Below are 20801 nucleotides of genomic sequence, written 5' to 3' on the forward strand. Positions count from 1 at the left end.
AGCATAGCCTAGCACCGATCCATCTGAGCTCCATTGAGAAGACAAGTAGCCTACAAATCGGCATCATTACGTAGTTATTTCGGAGTCCCTTTTTGTCGGTTTATTGCCGTTAAATCACAGCCAAATCAGTTTATTTTGTGTTCATACAGCTGTAGTAAACAGCGACGTGTGGCTTGCTAGACACAGTGAATACACCTCGATAACATCCACGGTGCTCTTCTGGACAATATTATGAACCCAGACATGACGGCGTTTAGTTTCCCGGGATATCTGTGACTTCCACAACACGTACTAAGCAGAAATAGAGGTTATTTTTTCCATGATTAATGGCGGACAGTTGAACGGCTTTCAGGGCGATAAGCCACGCCCCCTCTCCGGCGCAATTCGCGTGATTCGTGCAAATGAACACAAATGGTCCCCGGCGAGACCGGCGGCGCGAATGGCGCGAATGGCGCGAATGGCGCGAATGACGCGAATACGCGGCGCAAATTCATCTCGCCGCAGACAGGCCAATCATAGCGTAGCATCGGCTAGTCAATTGGCCCCATATGTGAAAGCATTTTATTAGTAGAAGATTCATTGGAGATAAAACAAAATTCGGCTTTGTCACAAATTAGGTAATCTACAATACTAGATGTTAACAAAGCTATTTCCCCAGTCAGTTTAGAGGTTCTGTTTTATCAGCCATTCACAGTCAGCTGATCTGTCAGCTGTGAACTGAAACTGGTCGCACCCACACAATTACATTATCAATGCACACCAACGAAGCCTTAATGCACTGCACAACCAGTGCACTATAAGAACTATAGTGGTACAAACTGGCAATTGCCAAAATTATTTTTACAAAAAGAATAGCTATATTGAAAGGTCTAATAAACTGCAGGTGATTCTGGCATCATAAAACGAAACAGTCAACAGAATATCTACAAGATCAAATGCAACATCATGTCACTCCAGCAGGCCTCACTGCTTAGCAGCAGATTATTCAGGTGTCCCGTCTCCTTAGGACTTCACCTTCTTTTCATGTTTCTCCACACAGGTAAGGGTTGATTGTTGTTGGCACTTATTAATGCACGTCCCATTCCTCCGTTTTGGCAATAGGTAGTTGCTTGAAGATATTCAACTGAGTATCGTACAATGAGCTTTGGCTTACATTAAGAAGCCCTGGTGCACTTGTAATTGAATATAACTCTAAATAAACCCAACACAATACGAGAGAAACCTTTCCAACAGATTATGAGTGTAAAACAAAGTGAGACGTGACATTGTGTTCTACAAAGTGTATCTCAATGGGCTTGACTCGTCGACTTGACCACTGAGGTGTGGCACATTGTGCCAAGTCAGACACCAGATACAGTGTCTGTTACAAATTACAACCCTCTATGATACAAGCACTGTACCAATTGGCATGAAGAGCAAGTATTGCACTCAGAAACCACTCATCCTCGTTTAATTACACTGTGTTCTCTGCAGTTCCCCTTGCCAAGTTTCAGTAGAGTAAACTCCCATCTCAAGGCTGGTTCTCACAGAGAAAAGGAGCTTGTGAACATTCCATGACATGCGCTGACTAGAATGCCTGAAATGTCACCTGTAATGTCATGTGAGATCAAATACAATCCTGTAGCAGATTTGTGGGTGGTACTGCCTAAAAGGAAAGGTTAATAAGCTTACATTTTATAATCTAATGTCTTTCCGTGGTATGCATTGGTGATGGTTATTGTGATGGCTGCTGAGTTTTTCTGCAAAGGTTAAACATGTAATTGTTGAGGCCCTCATTTTAACACATCAATTATTGTTTTTGCAGCAGGGATATGTTCAACATAGGGCTACTATATATGCAGACCAAATATGCAAACATTTTTATCGCTTTATATTGTTTACACTTCTACATCAAATCCTATGTGCTTGAAGTTGTGGACAAATGAATCGTCAGAGTAAAGGCCTTTGTACACCAATTCCATTTTTTACATTTATGTTTTGTAAATCAAATAGTTATGCACAGAAACAGAGTCCAACGCATTTTATCATCCTTTTTGTTCGCAATACGAAACAAAATGGAGTTGTGAAGCAATGAGGATGGATCTTCCCAAACTAAAGTGGTGGGAGTCAATGGCCCCTTCCCCACTTTGTTTGGTGATCAGTTCCGACTATCCATCTGGAGTTGAAGTGAGTTGGCTAATGCGGAAAAAGGCATAAAATAAAACCTGTTCCGAGAATTTTAATGACCGATGAAAGTTTTGGTGTCGGTGTGTAAGCGGTATTGACACGTGAGGTCATATTTATTCTTAACCATGGGACAAATTTGGACAAAAAATACATGTCCCCATTCACCTCTGTTTTAAGACATTTTTCGTGCTCTGTATGAGCTCTACTCGATGTGCATCTATTGAGTTCCCTGCAGGGAACCTCCTGCAAAACCAGTTTCCTCTGAAGGGTTAATAAGGTGTTCATTCTCTTCATGTTAATACTAAATCTAAAACAACTTTTACTTTTGGTGCCATTGTTTGAGGAAGTGAAAGTGAACCCCCAACCACAAAAAAGTCAACACCACCAACTATTTCTTGAATTGAATTCAGCTTTATTTTTATAGTCCAACGTGTCATGTTTATGTCACTGAGTCTAACTCCATAAAAAGTCCCAGATTATATTCATCAAACATGCTTTGATACCCCATATGTTCTGTTCTCTGATACAGATATTCCAAACTCCGTGAAGAATTCTGTCAATGTAATGTTTTCATGCTTCTTGACATATGTATACGAGAGAGTATGAGGTAATGCAACTCATTTTGAGTATGGAACAATGTGTAGGAATCTCTGGACTAATGCATTGAGACAATGTGTTTACATGCATTCATTCAAACATATGCTTTGACAACAGCTGGTCACTTGTTCCACAACTTCAGTGAGATTTTATCAATAGAAACTTCATTGATAACACCTTCATATTTATTGACCTTGCAAGATGTGGAGAAGTAGAAACTGGTGGATCAGTGAGTATACAGGTCCCAAACCTTGCAGGACACCCCAAGCAAAACTAGTAAAAATGTCTTTGCAAACAAGTCTTCATCCACAATCTCAACCACGGCTCTGCTGCCATTCTTCTGCGAGCACCTAGGTGTTGTCGAGCCCCGATCGCTTTACAGGGGTGGCACTGTTACCTGTCTGACAGGCTGAGCTGCTCCAAGCCAATCCACCTGCCTGCAAGTCCCCCTTCCAGGATACAGGTAATTGGAGGAGGGTTGAGGGGCGGGTGCAGAGAAGGTGGAGCTCACTGGGACCTCCTCCACAGTTGAAGGCAGATAAAAATCCATCACGGACAGGGAGAAGATACTTAGAGGGACTTGACTCTCCTCTTCGTGTGCTCTGCCAAACCTCTCTTTCTGCTCCCCTTTTTCTCTGTGAATCCTTCCCTTTCAGAGGAACTAAAACCAGCCATGGCGAGAAATTACAGTGCAAATTCCATGAGGAGCATGAGTACCTACGGCAGCGGCGGCGGTGGTGGCGGTGGTGGTGGTGGTGTTAACCGATCGTATACCACAAGATCGATGATTTCCAACAAATCTCAAAGGGCGTCAACCGGCATGTCAATGGGTGGTGGTGGAGGTGGTGGTGGTTTTGGTGGTGGAGGTGGTGGTTTTGGTATTGGTTTTCGGAGTGGAGGTGGTTTTGGAGGTGGAGGTGGTAGTTTTCGGAGTGGAGGTGGTTTTGGAGGTGGTGGTGGTGGTGGAGGTGGAGGCAGTGTTTTAGGCTTCAGCTACGGTGGTGCTTTTGGCGGTGGTGGAGGAGGCGGTGGAGGCATGCCGAACATCACAGCTGTCCAGTGCAACCAGCAGCTGCTGGCCCCAATGAATGTTAACATCGACCCCAACATCCAGACCGTCCGGACCCAAGAGAAAGAGCAGATCAAGACTCTAAACAACCGCTTCGCCAGCTTCATTGACAAGGTGAGCTGCCCTTTGTACAACGCCATTAGAAAAGAACGCTGAAAAGCTGCATTTACATTGACCATGAAATGTCATAAATATGTTTTGAATGTGACAACTGTAATTTGGTTGAACAACAGATGTTGATTATCTGATGCACTGCACAGTGCCCACAGTAGAGAGCGACAGCACAGCGGATTACGTCTGGAGCAACCCTGCCCCGAGGGGCATTTTAATATGGCAGCTGCCAGCACTGCTGCATACAAGAACCTTTTGTGTGGGTAAGTCACACACAGGTGTGGCTCAATGGATCACCTGAGGAATGTAAAACAAAGACGACAAACGTCTTTTATCGCCTCACAGTGAGCGTGTCTAATCATGAAGAAAAGCGACTTCTTTGCCTTTTTTATTTGCAGTTTGCTGAAAGTGATGAAGTGAAAACAGGCGTTGCCAAGCACAGAAATATATCGATGTGGAATATGTAATCTGATTAATGTGGTCTTGCCATCAAAGCGTTACTTTCCGCCAAGTGAAAGTGGATCTAAACATGAAACGATTTCCCCATTTTAGGTCCGCTTCCTGGAGCAGCAGAACAAGATGCTGGAGACCAAGTGGAGCCTGCTGCAGGAGCAGACCACCTCCCGCTCCAACATTGACGCCATGTTCGAGGCCTACATCGCCAACCTGCGCAGGCAGCTGGATGGACTCGGCAATGAGAAGATGAAGCTGGAGGGAGAGCTGAGGAACATGCAGGGCATGGTGGAGGACTTCAAAAACAAGTGAGTTAACACCTGCACAACCTTTTCGAAAAGCAACAGCCGAACTGCAGCGGTTGATGCCCGCAGTCTCTTTGTCCATCAGCTAACTTTTTCCATTGTTTTTGTGTCAGATATGAAGAAGAAATCAACAGGCGTGCCGGCGTGGAGAATGAGTTTGTTCTCCTCAAGAAGGTGAGAGTTGAGCTCCACCATGTTATTAACTGCAGTGGAATAAGTTATTGCCTTTTCCTCTGACCAGTCACCAATACCGACCGCTTCCTTGTCCTCTGCTTGCAGGATGTAGATGGTGCCTACATGAACAAGGTTGAGCTGGAGGCCAAGGTTGACTCCCTTCAGGATGAGATTAACTTCCTCAGAGCTGTCTACGACGCGGTAAGAAAAAGTTGCCACACCACAGTCCTATTATGTCTGTTTCTTTGCTCTTAGTTATTTTTTAGAAGCCATTGAATGGCACAGGTGGGCACAGATACAGAAGAGAAATAGATGTCGTACTGCCTTTACTCTCTAACCTTCTAATTTAATTTTTTTAAGTGACATATATCTTTTGTGCAGGAACTGCGTGAGCTCCAGGGACAGATCAAGGACACCTCAGTCATCGTGGAGATGGACAACAGCCGCAACCTGGACATGGACTCCATTGTGGCCGAAGTCAGGGCTCAGTATGAGGCCATCGCCGCATCCAACCGTAGAGACACTGAACAGTGGTATCAGCAGAAGGTCAGTAGAGAGAGAAAGTAATCTCAACAACAACTCCAGTATGAAACACATCCTGCTAGACAAGTCTGTGTAGAGTCTCTAATAACAACATATATATGTTTTTTTTTTTTCAGTACCAGGAGATGGAGGTGAATGCAGGCCAGGCCGGAAATGACCTCCGCAGCTCCAAGACTGAGATAGCTGAGCTCAACCGCATGATTAGTCGCCTCCAGAATGAGATTGAGTCAGTCAAGGGACAGGTTAGCTAAAAGTTACATACATTTATTTGTTATTTAAAAAAAACAAATGGTGACGATGTAGAAGGGTTTTTGGATGACAAATATCGCTTCTGCTAACTTTTAAACCTCGCAGCGCGCCAACCTGGAGGCCCAGATCGCTGAGGCCGAGGAGCGCGGTGAGCTGGCCGTGAAGGACGCCAAGGCCCGCATCAGGGACCTGGAAGAAGCCCTGCAGAGAGCCAAACAGGACATGACCCGCCAAGTCCGCGAGTACCAGGACCTGATGAACATCAAGCTGGCTCTGGACATTGAGATCGCCACCTACAGGAAACTGCTGGAGGGAGAGGAGGACAGGTAAAACCGTAGCTGCTTGGAACTCACATGACGTCTCGTCTTCTGAAACACTAAGAGACTGCAATGCATCACATTGGGCAGGCAGCAACATCAGCAGCTAATATGGATCCTTTGTGTATCTCTTTGCAGAATCACCTCTGGCGGTGGAACTGCAACCATCCACATACAGAGCTCTAGCTCTAGCTCCGGTATGTATCAACATATATCTTTACAATTCACGTCATTTGTAAGCCAGTGCATGAAAATGTAAAAGTAGAAATGAGAAAGCTATCAGTTTGGCTGATAATTGAAACTTTAATTGAAACTCAAATTCCTCATCTGAAAATGTTTTATTCTCATCACCAGGTGGAGGCGGCTATGGTGTAGGCGGCGGAGGCGGCTATGGTGTAGGCGGCGGAGGCGGCTATGGTGTAGGCGGCGGAGGCGGCGGAGGCAGCTTTGGTGGCAGCGGCTTTGGTGGTGGCAGCAGCTTTGGCGGAGGTTATAGCGCCAGTAGCGGAGGAGGTCGCGGCAGCAGCTATAGCAGCAGTGGCGGCGGCGGCGGCGGCGGCGGCATCATCAAAATGAGCAGCACCAGCAGCTCATCGTCCCGCCGTAATTATTAAAAACAGCAGCCATCTTTCTCTCCATTCTTCGTCTTCTACCCTCATTTTCTCCTCCTCCTCATGTTCCCCTCTCCCTGGCAACCACTCATAAAAGCCTCCAAATATCCCCATCACCTCACTCCCTGGAGACACGGCAGCCTCAGAAACATCCACATTTGACCATTATTAGCAGGCAGATCCATGTAATGGAACATCTGTTTTTTTTACTGTGTTGCTACTCCCTCTGGCACCACATATTTACAGAGAGTCAAGTCGAGGCAGAGTAATTAGTGGACCAGAAACAAAGAGCAGCAGAAACATGAGTCAGCCCTCTCTTCCTTAGATCAGTCAGCCTGGCTGTCTTTTGGTTGCTGGATCCGCTGTCATGCAGACAAGAGGATACTTGTAGTGCCGTGACAGAGAATCCTCAAAAGGCAACAATACTTGCACACAAAATGTCAACAGCAGTTCTTACATTTGCACAGAAGGAGGTCAGGATGTTTATGTTCTTGCATTCATGAAGCACACATGACATAACTCCTCTTTTCTGCAAAGTCTCTTCAGTTGTCTTACATCTGTCATTTTGTTGTGTATTTTGATATCACATAAGCAGCCACATATAACACTTTCATAGTTGTTTGTTTGGGATCCTCTTTTCCTTCTCCTGTTCTGAGAGAAAATACTTTCCACTCTGAATGAAAAAGAAACCTGGATTAGGCTGACTGGGAGAACCAGATTCATTGTGAAATTTGTAACACCAAAAGGTCTGGAATAAATCTGATTTCATAATCATTTTGGCAGTTTGGTTTCCTCTTTTTGATTTTTGGTGTACTCAATACAAATAGTTTGGGTTTATGACAACGGTTGGCTTAGGCCTGGCATCAGATTCAGCTTTATTACCAAGTATGTGTACAATTACAAGGAATTTGACACTGCGTCTGTGTTGCTCTCAATGTACATGCACAGAAATATAAAAACTGCTAAAAAACAAAGATAACAAAGCTGAGCAAGAGTTAACATAAACATTTAGCCATTACTGACAAGTAGTGAAAAAGAGAAGAAACATAATGTATAAATGGATACAAAAGTCTCTTTTTTATATATATACATATGTATTAAACAACAACAAACAATGGCGACATCCATATATTTAACACACTTAGATGTTCTGTTTGCTTGTTTGCACTGTGGTTGTATGTGCCTGATGCACATATGTCTTATATTTCTCATTCCTTATTTATTATTTACCGATATTCTCCACGTATATTGATTATGTATTGTAAAATTATGAAGATGATTTACATTTTGCATTGTCCTTTGTTGGCATTTGATGTTCTTTTGCTTCTATTTTTCTTATATCTTCGTAAGAGCAACTGTGACATAACAATTTTAGATTTTGGATTTTCCTTTCAAGAACAGGTCAAAACACATCCCCGTCCTCCACACAGAATCTTTGCTATGATATAGTGCTGCCCTCTAGTGATGATTCCATGACACCTTGTGCCTGTTGTGTTTTTAACCTCCATCCTTCTACCGTTCATCTGTAACATCATAATCGACAGCAACAAGTTATTTTCTACAACGTTTTATTTTGAAAACAATTGAGTGTGTTCCAGCAGTAAATATGATCGAAAAATAAAATCCCACATATAATTGCCGTCCATACCCTCTTTCATATCATGAATATGTTACACAAAAACAAACGCACAATTACTGTCCTTGTAAAGTAAGATACAATTTAACTAAGGAGATTTTCATCATAAGCCAGGATGATCTTTCTATTTTTCTTTCTAAACACACACACACACACACACACACACAGAGCGCACATCTTTGGTAATTGACTTGTCCCAACTGATATTTTCACACACATTTGTTTTACCATCTACTTTGCAGAAGTCAATCAAACACTTTGTAGAAAGCGAAAGTTTATCCTTGACTTTGGAAATTGATGTTTTATGAAATGATCTCAACGTTGGGTCCTTTCCATACTTTTTTCATAGCCTTGAACCTCGTCTCACTATCGCTAGATGGATCGATGATCTAACATTTCACAGAAATAAAGAAATGTGGAATGTTCTCCACATGAAAACCATGAGATGCAAGAGAAGTAAATGGACCTTGATCTAAGAAGTCAATATATTTGGCAGAAGACAGCATTTTATAATTCAGTGGTACAGTGTTTTTGACAGACTTCAACATGCAGGCCAACTGCTACTGCTGTCTGAATATCACAGAATAAAAACAAGCTTAATGAGAGCCTAACCTCTGTTTCATACTGTCCTCTACAGGCCACCGTACCAAGTACAGCAACCCTATGAAATGCATGTTAATCGTGATGCAATATCAGATGATTTTGATGTTGTTTTGTGTTCATTTGTCTGACAGTGTTGTTGGCCTTTAGAGAGGCGCCGGCCCATCACAGCGTCCTACATGGCTGTCTTACTGGGGTTGTCAGGGTCGAAGGTCATGATCTCCATGTGGATAAGACCTGATTGGATAAAAAACTAAGTAAGCAGTAGTTTAAATTTCCCATAAAAGCACTAAAACATAGATTTATTTTGAGGAAATATGGCACAGAGTCTCCTGAGCTTTCCCTTTTAATATACAGGGCATGGCAAAAACTTACTCTTCCACTCCCCGACGGCGAGCTCCAGGCTCTCGAAGGAGTCGTCGTAAGGCTCCGAGTCTGGCTCGCTCTCCGGGTCATGATATTCAGCCAGGAAAGGGTGCGACAGTCCCTGCTTCACTGTCAGCCTCGTCTCTGGGTCCAGCAGTAACATCCCCTCCAGAATGCCTACAGCTGGAAGCATCAAGATAGAAAACAATATGACACAGAAAATATGTATTTTTTTCAACCGTTACTTGGCTTGAATCTGAGGATCCCAGCTTTTTGACTCAAAAGTAATTTTTCAGTTAAATCTTTTCACTGACTAGAGTCATTAAAGGTCCACTGTGTAGGATGCAGTGCCATCTAGTGGCAAGGCTGCAGATTGCAACCGAATGAGAACCCCTCCTCTCCCCTTAGAGAAGCGCTGCCCGCTCCCTTTCGGTGACCACGGTGAATGGTAAATGGTCTTGATAGCTCTTTTCTAGTCTTCCGACCATTTAATGTGCGGTACACTACATGACAACATTCCCCCACACAATCATAAACTAATGCTCACTACCTCACACACCAAAAGCACAGCCTTTGGGAGCAATTTAGAGTTCGGTATCTTGCCCAATGACACCTCGAACCCCCGATCTTCCGATTAGCGGACGACCCAGACTCACAACCAGAGTCACCATGCAAAACCTATTGGGCTGTTCACACAGCAGCAATTTCTGCATCTCGTCTTTATTTATTAAGACTACTATAAACAATATAAATTGTATATTATATATAATATTAATTTTTACATTCAGGTAACATAAAAACACCAAAGGCTCTCCCTAGAGCCAGTGTTCGGTTTGTCCGTTCTGGGCTACTGTAGAAACGTGGCGGTGCGACATGACGGACTCGCTCGCTGTGTAGATATGAAGGACTCATTCTAAGGTAATGAAAACACAAGGGTTCTTAGTTTCAGGTGATTATGAAAACATAGTTATGAATATTATCTTCCATTTCTGCTAATAGATCCTCCTAATTCCTACATAACGGGCCTTTAAATGTTCTTATTGTTAAAAATCTATAATAAAGTATAATAAAGAATTTGCAACTACAATAAAGTTGCAGTTTGCATCCACGTCTGTCCAAAGTGTCATCACTTTGTCATTGTATCTCCTTAGACATTTGTACATCGACAATTGCAAAAATTAGCATATGAATTAATGAGTTATGGTCAAAGAAAATTCCGCTGAAGGCGTTCATGAGATATCATGAGGATGGAAAGGACGTGAGGTCAGTGACCTTTGCCTTTCCAAATCGAATCTGTTCGTCCTTCAGTCCAAGTGGACGTTTGTGCCAAATTTGTGGTATATTTCAATGAAAAAAAACAAAAATTTTACTTCAGTTTAAGTCGACAAACAGAGCCAGTTTAGCGCACCTTTTTCATCCATGGACGCAAACACTTCCTTGAAGTTTTTCTTCTTCTGCGGAGGAAGACCCAGCACGTACGACTGCGCCTGGAAAACAATTCAGTCCAAAGCACGAGCTTCAATAAATAACAGAACAGAACATGACACAAATAGTGAGGAGAGGCAAAATAAAACAAGGTACGTAGACAACACTTACATCCTTACTCTGCATCTTCTGTACCAGGGAGGAGTCTGGCGTTCCTGTCAGATGGAGGATCTTTTTCAGCTGGTCAATACCTGAACAGGCTGGTTCAGGAAGCCTCATAAATATATTAAAAATCATATTGTTGGTGGAGGGTAAGGATGGAAAGGCTCATATTGAATACAACAATAATCAAATATCTAGTTCATAAAATATGGAATATTAAGAGATACTCATCTAGTACTGTACTTCAACAAAGGTGGGGGGCAGTCGCCCCCTGCTGGTCAGTAGAGAGAATGCTGGTTTTAAGACACTTCCACATTGGCTTCACTCGGCAGAACCGGAGATTGCCGCCTGGTGAGGTCACAGTGAACTTTGACCACCGAATAAGTTCAACCTTGAGTCCAGGTGTTTGTGCAAAATTTAAATAAATTCTCCCCAAGGCTTTCCTGAGATAACAGAGAATGGACAGGACAGATGTAGTGCATGGACAACCTCTGCTGTCACAGAGGCAGAATGAAAATAGAGGGCAGATTTAAGGGCCGTGGGCCAGGATATCCTTTTATATAGGATATTACTTTTTTACTCCACAGTATGGGCCAAGCTTCAAGATCGACCAATAGCATAATTTACCGGAACCTTTCCTGGAAAAATCCTCACGTTTTTTTAAACTTCACATCTTTTAATAAAGGAGGAAAGTTACTGAGATAACCCTGATGATAAAATTATTTTCTTTGTTTTTTTCAACTGTTTTCATATTCAATTGGCAAGCAAATTTTGAGCAAACTTTTGAATTGTTGCAAAAAAAAAAGAAATTTCCATCAACTGGTTTGAAGTGAAACAAACTGTAAACAGAGTAGTAGAAGAAGTGAGGTCGCGAACCTCAGAATTTTGTTCCAGTCGAGCAAGTTTGAATTGTTCTTTCATGTCAGCTTAGTATCGTCCATGTTTCATGCTGGCCGGAGACGAAGACAAGCGTTCACGCGTTATGGGAATATCTGATAAGATTTCGAGCAGAAACAGCTGATCAGTCAGATTCTGATGTTTGTAATTGTGTGACTGTTTGTGAAACGTTGGAAATGGCGCACAAAAGAAAGGCGCATTTGCCGTGTTTCCATCAACGGGATTGGAGTTAAATGTGCGCCACATCAGAACTTATCCAGAACACTTTTTACACAATTGAATTGTAATGTGCAACTTCAAAATGCGAATAAAAATATGCAAATGAAAACACGGCTCAAGTAGTATTTCGCATGACCTTCACATGTAAAATCCTACAATGCTGCACCTGATTTCAAAAATGTTCTATATTTTGGGGGGCCCGGGGCAGTATGACTTGAGCGTACACAGCTTTATTACAACACCGCCAGCTGAATGTGTGAGGATACTGTCGTGTCCCGGGAAAAGCACCTGGCCAGTAATCATCTCAGCCAGGATGCAGGCGGCTGACCAGACATCCACTGTGAGCAGAGAGAATTTTAATAATAAAGAATGTAATACTTTGTCGTAGCTGCAATATTCCGTGATATTTTCAACAAACTGAAAACGACTTGCATGAAAGCGAGGTTACATTATTACCTGTTTGGCTGTAGTGCATCCAGTTGAATATGACCTCTGGTGCTCTGTACCAGCGCGTCACAACATAACCGGTCATTTCACTCTCCGTCTGTCGTGCCAGGCCAAAATCCAGGATCTGGGAACAGTTACAGTTTAGATTTCCATTTCTGTTGCATTTGATGTATCTCAGTTCAAGTGCATTGCAAGTCATGGATAGAAGATTAAAATTCTAAATAATCTTACATTTGTAGTCGGAATTCATCATCATCTTGACCTTAGGTATATCTTGTATTTCTTTTTTTTTTCTTTATTTTACCGTAAACGCTTTTACCTTAAACTTACCTTTAATTCACAGTTCTCATCCACAGCAAGGTTACCAGGCTTCAGATCCTAAAGTCCAACCACAAGCTTAAAATAATTAATAGCACAAAGTCTAAATACTCACTGAAATTAAAGAAAGTTAAAGCAATAGTTTGACATTTTGGGAAATACGCTCATTTGCTTTTTTTGCTGAGCGTTAGATGAAAACACTATAAACATTAATTTGCATGTTAAATGTGTTATACTAGTTAGCAGCCGCTTAGCTTAGCTTAGCATACAGAGAAACAAGGGGAAACAGTTAGGTAACAAAACTCACTCCAGAAGTCCTGTCCAGCCAACTAAGAACACACATCATGCAGCTACGTATATATGAGACATGTTTGGAGTTACTGGGAGACACATTTCCCCAGCAACCCAAGCTAGCAGGTCCCAGACCAGTTTGTCCACTGCAGACTTTAATTTCATATTAAACCTCCATCCAAGTCCCAGAAAGACAGCAAACGAGCCAACCCCTAAAATAAGACACCATTAGTGTCATAATTAATGTCATGACATCGTTTCAAAATGTAATCCCTTACTCTACTCTTTCAAAGACCGCATTGCTTAATCACGGGAAATCTGTACAAAATCATAAAATTGTGAAAAGCCAACTTGTGGTTCTTGTGGGGCATTATGGGTAGGATGGAGGGGTGGAGTGATTCCAGGAAGTTCCTAACTGTTCCCCCAAAAGGTGTGCTAAGCTAAACCAACTCCTTATAAATACTGTATGTATTTCAACTGGAAGGCCCACTGAGTAAATTGGTCGTTGTAGATTGTAAACTCAACATTCAAAGTTAGCCCCTCCTCCCCGGCACAACAAGGGAGCTAGCAGCTAGCGACCTGAGATGGCACCTTTCACTTAAACGCCTTTTTAAGCTACGGAGACCAAAACGGCAATTTTGTACCAGGCACTAAACATGTTTATTTCTACTATAAAGTTTGTAATTTTAACATTGCGGTCTCAACACATTGCCTCAAGTGGCAATTTGAGTAACTGCGATTTTTGGCACTTGAGTGTTGGCTTTTCTTTCTCAGCACACTCTCAGCCGCTTGGCAGATACAGACACCACCACACACTTCTAGTCAGTCATAAGTAATGATTGAGAGGGATTTTTACGAGTCTATACTTTGTTTTTTGGAGGAAAATCCTACTCATTGTGCCTTTAACTCTTGGCAAGAAAGCAAATGGGTATGATGTTGAATGTCAAAATGTCGAACTATTCATTTAAGTGTACAATTTAAAAATCACATTAATTATGAGTGGTAGTGTTTGAAAAAAGAAAGTAAATGGAACCAACCCGATGAACGATTCCTGCAGAATGAATATACTGCAAAGAAGAAAACAGATTTAAGCACACGGTATAAAACAGCACAAATGGACAAATTGCACACGCACAGAGTGTAGCAGAGCGGACCCACATGGATAATGGCCCTCTAAATGGCCCGGTGTGGACTTACGCATCACCAAGTGGATTGTGAGGGCTGTGTTTTGTGTATTTTCCAGCCCTCAGAGCAAATCCAGACTGCTCTCACGGCACAGAAGAGCGCTTAAACACACACACACACACACACAGATAAGAAGAGGAAAACATCTCGGGACCAAAGAACTTTGAAGCTTAATTCGAAGACAAAGGGGGCTTTTTACGAGAAGTTAGTCTTTCTCTCTGGTTTCCAACGTGCTTTCTCTTTCGTTTCCACTGGCCACTCGTAGTTACACATTGACTCGCGTTGCGTGGAAGGGCATAATTGAGGGTAAAGCAGTCAGTCAGTAAACTGAAAATGTTTTCCTTGATATGCCAGGAACACAGCTGACCTTGTGTATTTCAATGCATTCCTTCTGGAGTTGACAGGCTGCGACCTGCAGCACACAGCGGGGTGGTTTGCAGCAACATGTGAGGTCTGGGACCCTGGCCTGGCCTAAAAATGTAACTTTGGACCTCGCAGGTTGAGAGGTTTTTGTTCTTGGTGGGGCGTTCACTGTCAGGTGGATGTTGTACTATAGGCTGTCCTGGTGAAGAGGGAGCTCCAGGTTCTGGGATTATACTTTAGATGAGGGATCACCTATGATCATGGACTATGGGTTGTTACCAAAATGAATGACCAAAGCCTATGTAAGTGTTCAAAATGAGTTTGGTTTGCAGGCTGTCTGGTCTCTACTTTTGAAATAGATTGAAATAAGGAGCTAGCTATACCAGACAGAATAATGGGATGGAACTTTTAATTCACGGCTTTAGTTTTGATGGCATTTGAACTGCTGTCACTGCTTACATACTAGCCGACACTTTACAGTACACACACTTCAACTGTCCATGGTCTTTTGCCCACAACTGATATTTCATGTTTTCAGTGGATACACATCTATTTACACTTTAACTGCTTTCAGTGGCTTTACACATCAGTGATGACACTTCAGCTGATACTGCCAGCTCCAGGGTTTCGCCCGAAAAGTTGTTTGGCGTCGTGGCAAAGTATCTTTTCTGACGGGGGCCAGCGAAGGAACGATGGATTAAGCTAGGGCCCTATCATTTATGTGATGACAGAATCTCAAAAAATGTAGAATAGAAAAACTAGAGCACAGATTCCATGAGACGTATCAGTTGCCGACATTTTGGCTAGCGAGCTAAGGTTGATGGGTAACGTTAGCTTGTGATAAGTTGAATGAGGGTAAAGATCATCAGACCTTCTGTAAAGATGTCAGACCTGCTGGGTTACCTAACACATTGGCCAGAAAAGAAATGTTAGTGTTGTTCGTTTCCGAACAAAAAGAAACATTCCTTACAACATGTTTCATATCACCCTCGAATGACATTTGCAGAAACGCACATTGACATTTGGTCAGTGTGAAACGATTGATTAGGTTTAGTTGTCAAAACTAGTTGGTTTAAGGTTAGAAAAAAAATCACGGTTTCTGTTAAATAACGACGTACAAACGTAACGTAACAACCGCCCTGAGCAGACTTCCTCACAAGACCAGCGGCCTCCTGGGTGAAGAGACATACGCCTCCACTCCCACTTTGTATATTATTAATACACTGGCGGAACTCCTAAGCTCAAAATGTGATGTCAGTCCGTTCTTCTCAGTGCTTGAACTTCTTTTGAATTTTCAACTCCTATAAACACTTTCACTGCAACTGATCACTTTAGCGCTTAAACTTAAATTCACACTTCAACTATATTCAGTGCTCAGACTTAAACTGAAACTTATTATAAACAGTTTATTTCAGCACCCTTACTTTAACTTCCACTTCAAATTCTGTCACTGTGACTTCACTTTAACTGTAGCACAACTTCCACTTCAAGTCATTTCAACATTTCAACTATGTCTTAGGCTTTTTGCTGCGAGCAAGCCTATTGTTTTGTTTTACTGCCTATAGTCTGTAGTATTTCCAGGAAATTAATGTTTAACAATCAAGTAAATAAATAAATATACACTTACTTTGAGTCCTCTCAGCAGCTGGTAGAACAGGTATGTGATGATGCAATCAGTTAATCTCCGCTTCTTCATAATGTGGCCCAGATCCTGGGCTACTAATGGCATTACCATGTAACTGGGGAGAGAGAGGGAAGGAAAGCATTGAAAGACAAAATTAACAAATAGGTAAGGGGACATAAAGTGGGCCTGAATACTGTCCATGACAACAGTACATCGTCATGTTGAGGAAATGCACAAACCAACCAAAGCAAACGTGAATAAGCTTGGTCTCACACATCCTTGCTTGAACTTTTCAAACATGCGCACACATGCACACGGGGTTCTCAACAGGCTGCGACAGCGAGCAGAAGAATGTGCTTCCCGAATCCCGACTCACAAGGTTTGGAATTTCTCCAGCGAGGGGTCCGGTGTGAAGACGTCGAGGAGGCAGATCACCTTTAAGAAAAAAACCAGTGATACCATATGTCTGTTATTACACAAATCTATAGAAAGGCTTGCACACATTAGTCAAGAGTTCCCATCCAGTGCAGAGTTCGTAACATTGCACAACCCTGGAGTAACACCTGGTGTAAATGTCATGTTTACAGTGCTGATGTTTTCGTGGCTCCTGCAGCTCTGTTTCTAAGGTATCACAGTCACTTTTATGTTTCTGTCATGTATTATCCAGAGATTGCTTGTAAAGAATTCATGCATCCGGGCACTGATGCCATCGTTCTTGAAATTTCTGTTTTTGAAGTTTGGGCTCATGCATGCAACGGTTCTGAAAATTGATGCTAATGCTGAAGTGCCTAAAACTTGAATTCTCACTCATGGCCAGCAGGGGGACAACTCCTCTGGTTGTATAGAAGTCTATGAGAAAATGACTCTACTTCTCTCTTGATTTATTACCTCAGTAAACATTGTAAACATGAGTTTATGGTCTCAATCTCTAGTCTTCTTCAATACAGCATGATGTTCATTTAGTAAATGATGGTCCATTTAGAGTCAAATAGACCATTAAGCAGGGTGTGCTTTAGGGCGGGGCTACCTGGTGATTGACAGGTCACTAACTTTAACCCTTCCGCAGTGTTTTCAGATAACGAAAGTTAATTTCCGGATCACCTGAAAATGCCTTTTTCCGTGTTTGGCTGTACTTGTGTCAATTCTGGTTCCGAAAAACCAAGATGGCCACGGCAAGAATACCGAATTTGTTATATACAATCAATGGAGTGTTGCTAAAAAGTTAGCTTCTCTATCTATTCTAAAAACAAACAAAAAAACTAAAACTGGTAACGCATGATACAAAATGAATCAAAATTCTCCACTTGATAAACAAAACACAAAACTTCCAAAACCCTTCCAAAGATTATCCCAGTAAAAGGAGGTCATGTAGTGCATAAAGTTCCTCAAAGGTTTTCAGCGAAAACACTGAATCATGAGGGTTCCAACAATACACAACACTCCCAGCTTGTCAGGGGGCATTAATGAGATTAAGGGCTCTTGTTGAATGGTCAACACAGTTTGCTTATCCTCCCTGGTTGAGTAAGGACTGAACAAATACAATAGGATCACAACTCCTTGTCTCAACAAAAAGAGTACCTTTGGCCGGCTATTGTACTGGATTGTATCACATCAATTAAATTCTCATGTTGTTGTGTCCAGCCACTAATTTAAGAAGAAACTCGAAGTTCCTACATTTTCATGCTGTATGTGTCGGAGCAGCCTGAGTTCCCTGTAGGCCCGTTTGGTGTGGATGAGGGACTGGAACGGACGATACAACTTCTTGATGGCCACCTTCTCCTTGGTCTTCTGGTCCATGGCAGAACTAAGAGAACACAGTGTAAAGGGCATGACACACACAGTGATTCATAATCCAGGGCTCCAAATAATAACCATCGGCATAGAGTAGTTTTTTGTTAATTTGTAAAAAAAATTGATGAATCGTTTCGTCTATAAAATGTCGGAAAATGCCCATCACAAACTCCCAGTGACCTCAAGATATTCAATTTTTGAATCATGTAAACAGAAAATAAATCTGCATAAAATCTGCACTTTTTTTTGCTAAATGACACAAATGATTAATCTGTTATCAAAACGTGTGCAATCATTCTCACTTCTCTGGCGGCTCCATTGATTGACTCGTCATTTCAGCTCCACTGTAATGGTGTAGAAATGAGTTCCCTTTCTATTTGTTTCCCATCAAGACATTTGAAGTTTCCGTTGTGGTTTATGGGGTGAAATAAAACACATCTTGGATGTGCTCTGGTGTCATTTGAAAAATGATTTGTGCTCCTTATATCTCTACTACATAGTAATATCTGAAATAAAACTTTCAAATGACTCAGGGCTGATGTCCCCTCTGTTATCTGGCAGCCCCCGTCCCTTAAAGTCAGTGATAAGATCTCCTCTGTCAGTGGCTTATCATTAGATAGAATGTCTGACGTATCCTGGATTCCTGGCTGGGTGTCTCCGCTTCGGTGGAGGAGATTCCTGTCGTATCGGAGGACCTGCATCGACTTGCTGACTTGCCTCGGGCGGACAATAGTGCTTCTGTTAGCAGATGTCAGGGTAATCTGGGACTCTCGGACTGTCTGGGAGCGGAATGCATACTTGAGGCTTAAATAGCCGACATGTAGAAAACCATGCGATGCCAAGTATTGAAACACTGATAGTGGACAACAAAAAGTGTTTGTACTGTAATAATGACTTATGTGTGTTGGAGGTGGGTCACTGCAACTTTAAATGCCTTATGTGTTTTATTATGTAAAGTAAAACATTTTAATGTCCATATGGGGGATAGTTATTATACCTATAGGATGGAATTCATTGTGAGTAACATTATTATTATATCCAGTATGTTATGACTTCAGTCATGGATGCTTATTAGACCAAAAGATTCAAGCACCTTGCACATTTCTGTCCACAAAAAAGTACTTTCTTTCCTTGTTAGAATAGCCGAAGTCATGCAGCCCCCCTCCTCCGGGCAAACTCACCAAACTGTCCCGTAAGCTCCGGAGCCGATCGGCCGCAGCGCCGCGTACCTCTCCGGGACGTCCCACGTCGTTTTCTGGACCTCCTGTCTGAGGAAGCCCGGTCTGACGGGGGAATCCTTCAGGGGAGACTCCATGGCGCTGGCTCGTTTCCCAGGGTATGGGTTTTCAAGCAATAGAAAGCGTTATATTTGTAAGAGCTTTGAGAGTTTCAACCTGGCAGGTGAGAGGGCTCGCGGTGTAAAAAAAACAAAAAACAAAAGGTAAGAAGGTAAGCGCTCGGAAACGCCCCCTGTTCCTCCACTGCCCTGCCCACTCGGGTCGTCACATGGTTGAGCTGTCATTCCCACACTGAGGACAGTGAAATGTATCTGCCGTCCGAAACATGCCGACAGATGTGCTGCGTTAAATAAACTCGAAGCCATTCGAATAGGGCATAAATAACAAGAATATATAGCGTGGCGCAAACACAACGCGTGCGGGAATTACAGTAATTCTACAAAAAGTGCAATATTGATGAGTGAGGAAAACAATTTTTTTATTGTGTGCTTTTGGTTACTGACTGAATCACCGGACTAGTTCATGGAAGAATAACACGGTTCAAAGCGGACTGCATGTTAATTATTTGATTTGTTCAAATAACTGTTATTCATTCTAAAATATGTATCTAAAACTTTTTGTTTGTGTTCATGATGTTCATATTTTTTGTTGAGGTTGTTGGGAATATGTAAATACAAGTATATGCTTATTTAGTCGGTTGCGTACATTATATCCTGTATTAATAAAGTGGCTTCAAGTGATCTGTTATGTTTTCAAAGGATCCTTTTGGGTGAACCAAACCGACCACAGACCAGCAGAGGGCAGACGCATGTCATTCTGGTGGGCTAGACAAGGAGGGGAGTCCCGACTCTTAAGTCATTGTTCATTTTCATCTCGGAGGATTTCAAAACCATGATTTAAATCATAAAATATATATATATATATATATATATATAGTATATATATATATATAGTATATGGGTATATTGACTATCAATCTATACAAAGAGTTGTTATCAGAACATACAGTGTGCTGTATATAATTGACTGGTATGGTCAAACAAACAAACAAACAAATCTATACTGGGGGCTGGGAATCAGAAATACTGTTAACCTGTCAGCGTGCACACATCCACATTACTATGTGGTGTTTGGTGGAAAAGCACTTTACAGTGTGAACAGGATCACTGAACCAACACATCATATTATATTTCAAATGAGTTTTAATTACGTTCATGTTTCCACAATCAATCCAGAGTGCCATTGGCAAACTGGGGCTTACTGTCTGAACCGGTCTCACCGCGCAAAACTACAGTGTCAAGCCGACAGAGGCATGGCGACACTTCTGAATAGCATTTTCAAAATAAAACTTTTATGGCGTAGTCCAGTACAGTAAGGATACAAATTGATGAAGACACAAACTGAGAGGACATACTTTAAAGCCAGAAGTATTGCAGAACTCAAACTTATTTTTGTAGGCTTCTTTACATGTGTTTGAGTTGTTGTTATCGGGGAATGATATGATGTACCCAGATTGGTTTACTTCACTAAAAATAGCAATACTACAATGTAGAAATACCTTGTCAGAATGTATTCTAAATTTTATGAGTGAAAGGTATTTTAAAGTAAAAAAGAAAAGAAAAAAAGGAACGTACTTATGTATTG

The 20801-nt window shown here is 42.0% G+C and overlaps 2 protein-coding genes across 6 annotated transcripts; one reads left to right on the forward strand and one right to left on the reverse strand.

Moving 5' to 3' along the window:
• The first annotated feature begins 3335 nt into the window (after positions 1-3335).
• On the forward strand, positions 3336-7369 carry LOC116401523 (intermediate filament protein ON3-like). 4 transcript variants are annotated; one of them, XM_031879966.1, is made up of 10 exons: positions 3336-3946; positions 4496-4704; positions 4815-4875; positions 4981-5076; positions 5257-5421; positions 5535-5660; positions 5773-5993; positions 6123-6181; positions 6339-6646; positions 6677-7369. In XM_031879966.1, exons 1-9 carry the CDS (start codon positions 3437-3439, stop codon positions 6596-6598), a joined length of 1707 nt encoding a protein of 568 aa, XP_031735826.1. In that variant the 5' UTR covers positions 3336-3436; the 3' UTR covers positions 6599-6646; positions 6677-7369. The 4 variants fall into 4 exon arrangements, with proteins under 4 accessions (XP_031735826.1, XP_031735827.1, XP_031735828.1 ...); XM_031879967.1 differs by having other exon boundaries at positions 3336-3641; positions 3681-3946; positions 6339-7369; XM_031879968.1 differs by having other exon boundaries at positions 3336-3620; positions 3681-3946; positions 6339-7369.
• A 528-nt stretch (positions 7370-7897) lies between these two features.
• On the reverse strand, positions 7898-19325 carry LOC116401524 (mitogen-activated protein kinase 14A). 2 transcript variants are annotated; one of them, XM_031879971.1, is made up of 12 exons: positions 19101-19325; positions 17803-17932; positions 16505-16563; positions 16132-16243; positions 13994-14023; positions 12678-12725; positions 12357-12471; positions 12167-12238; positions 10794-10873; positions 10606-10684; positions 9207-9374; positions 7898-9068 (listed from the first exon to the last, which is right to left on the reverse strand). In XM_031879971.1, exons 1-12 carry the CDS (start codon positions 19232-19234, stop codon positions 9007-9009), a joined length of 1089 nt encoding a protein of 362 aa, XP_031735831.1. In that variant the 5' UTR covers positions 19235-19325; the 3' UTR covers positions 7898-9006. The 2 variants fall into 2 exon arrangements, with proteins under 2 accessions (XP_031735831.1, XP_031735830.1); XM_031879970.1 differs by having other exon boundaries at positions 9207-9380.
• Between the last annotated feature and the right edge of the window lie 1476 nt (positions 19326-20801).

Source organism: Anarrhichthys ocellatus, unplaced genomic scaffold, assembly GCF_004355925.1.
Source record: "Anarrhichthys ocellatus isolate YVR2014 unplaced genomic scaffold, GSC_Weel_1.0 scaffold502, whole genome shotgun sequence".
NCBI lineage: Eukaryota > Metazoa > Chordata > Actinopteri > Perciformes > Anarhichadidae > Anarrhichthys > Anarrhichthys ocellatus.

Coding starts and splice junctions, on each gene's coding strand:
- LOC116401523 (XM_031879965.1), top strand. CDS start 3,437: ATGGCGAGAAATTACAGTGCAAATTCCATGAGGAGCATGAGTACCTAC. Junction 4,705..4,814: donor GTGGAGGACTTCAAAAACAA/GTGAGTTAACAC, acceptor TTTTTGTGTCAG/ATATGAAGAAGAAATCAACA. Junction 4,876..4,980: donor AGTTTGTTCTCCTCAAGAAG/GTGAGAGTTGAG, acceptor CTCTGCTTGCAG/GATGTAGATGGTGCCTACAT.
- LOC116401524 (XM_031879970.1), bottom strand. CDS start 19,234: ATGGAGTCTCCCCTGAAGGATTCCCCCGTCAGACCGGGCTTCCTCAGA. Junction 16,564..17,802: donor GACACATACAGCATGAAAAT/GTAGGAACTTCG, acceptor TTTTTCTTAAAG/GTGATCTGCCTCCTCGACGT. Junction 12,726..13,993: donor CTGCAGGAATCGTTCATCGG/GTTGGTTCCATT, acceptor GTTGGACTTTAG/GATCTGAAGCCTGGTAACCT.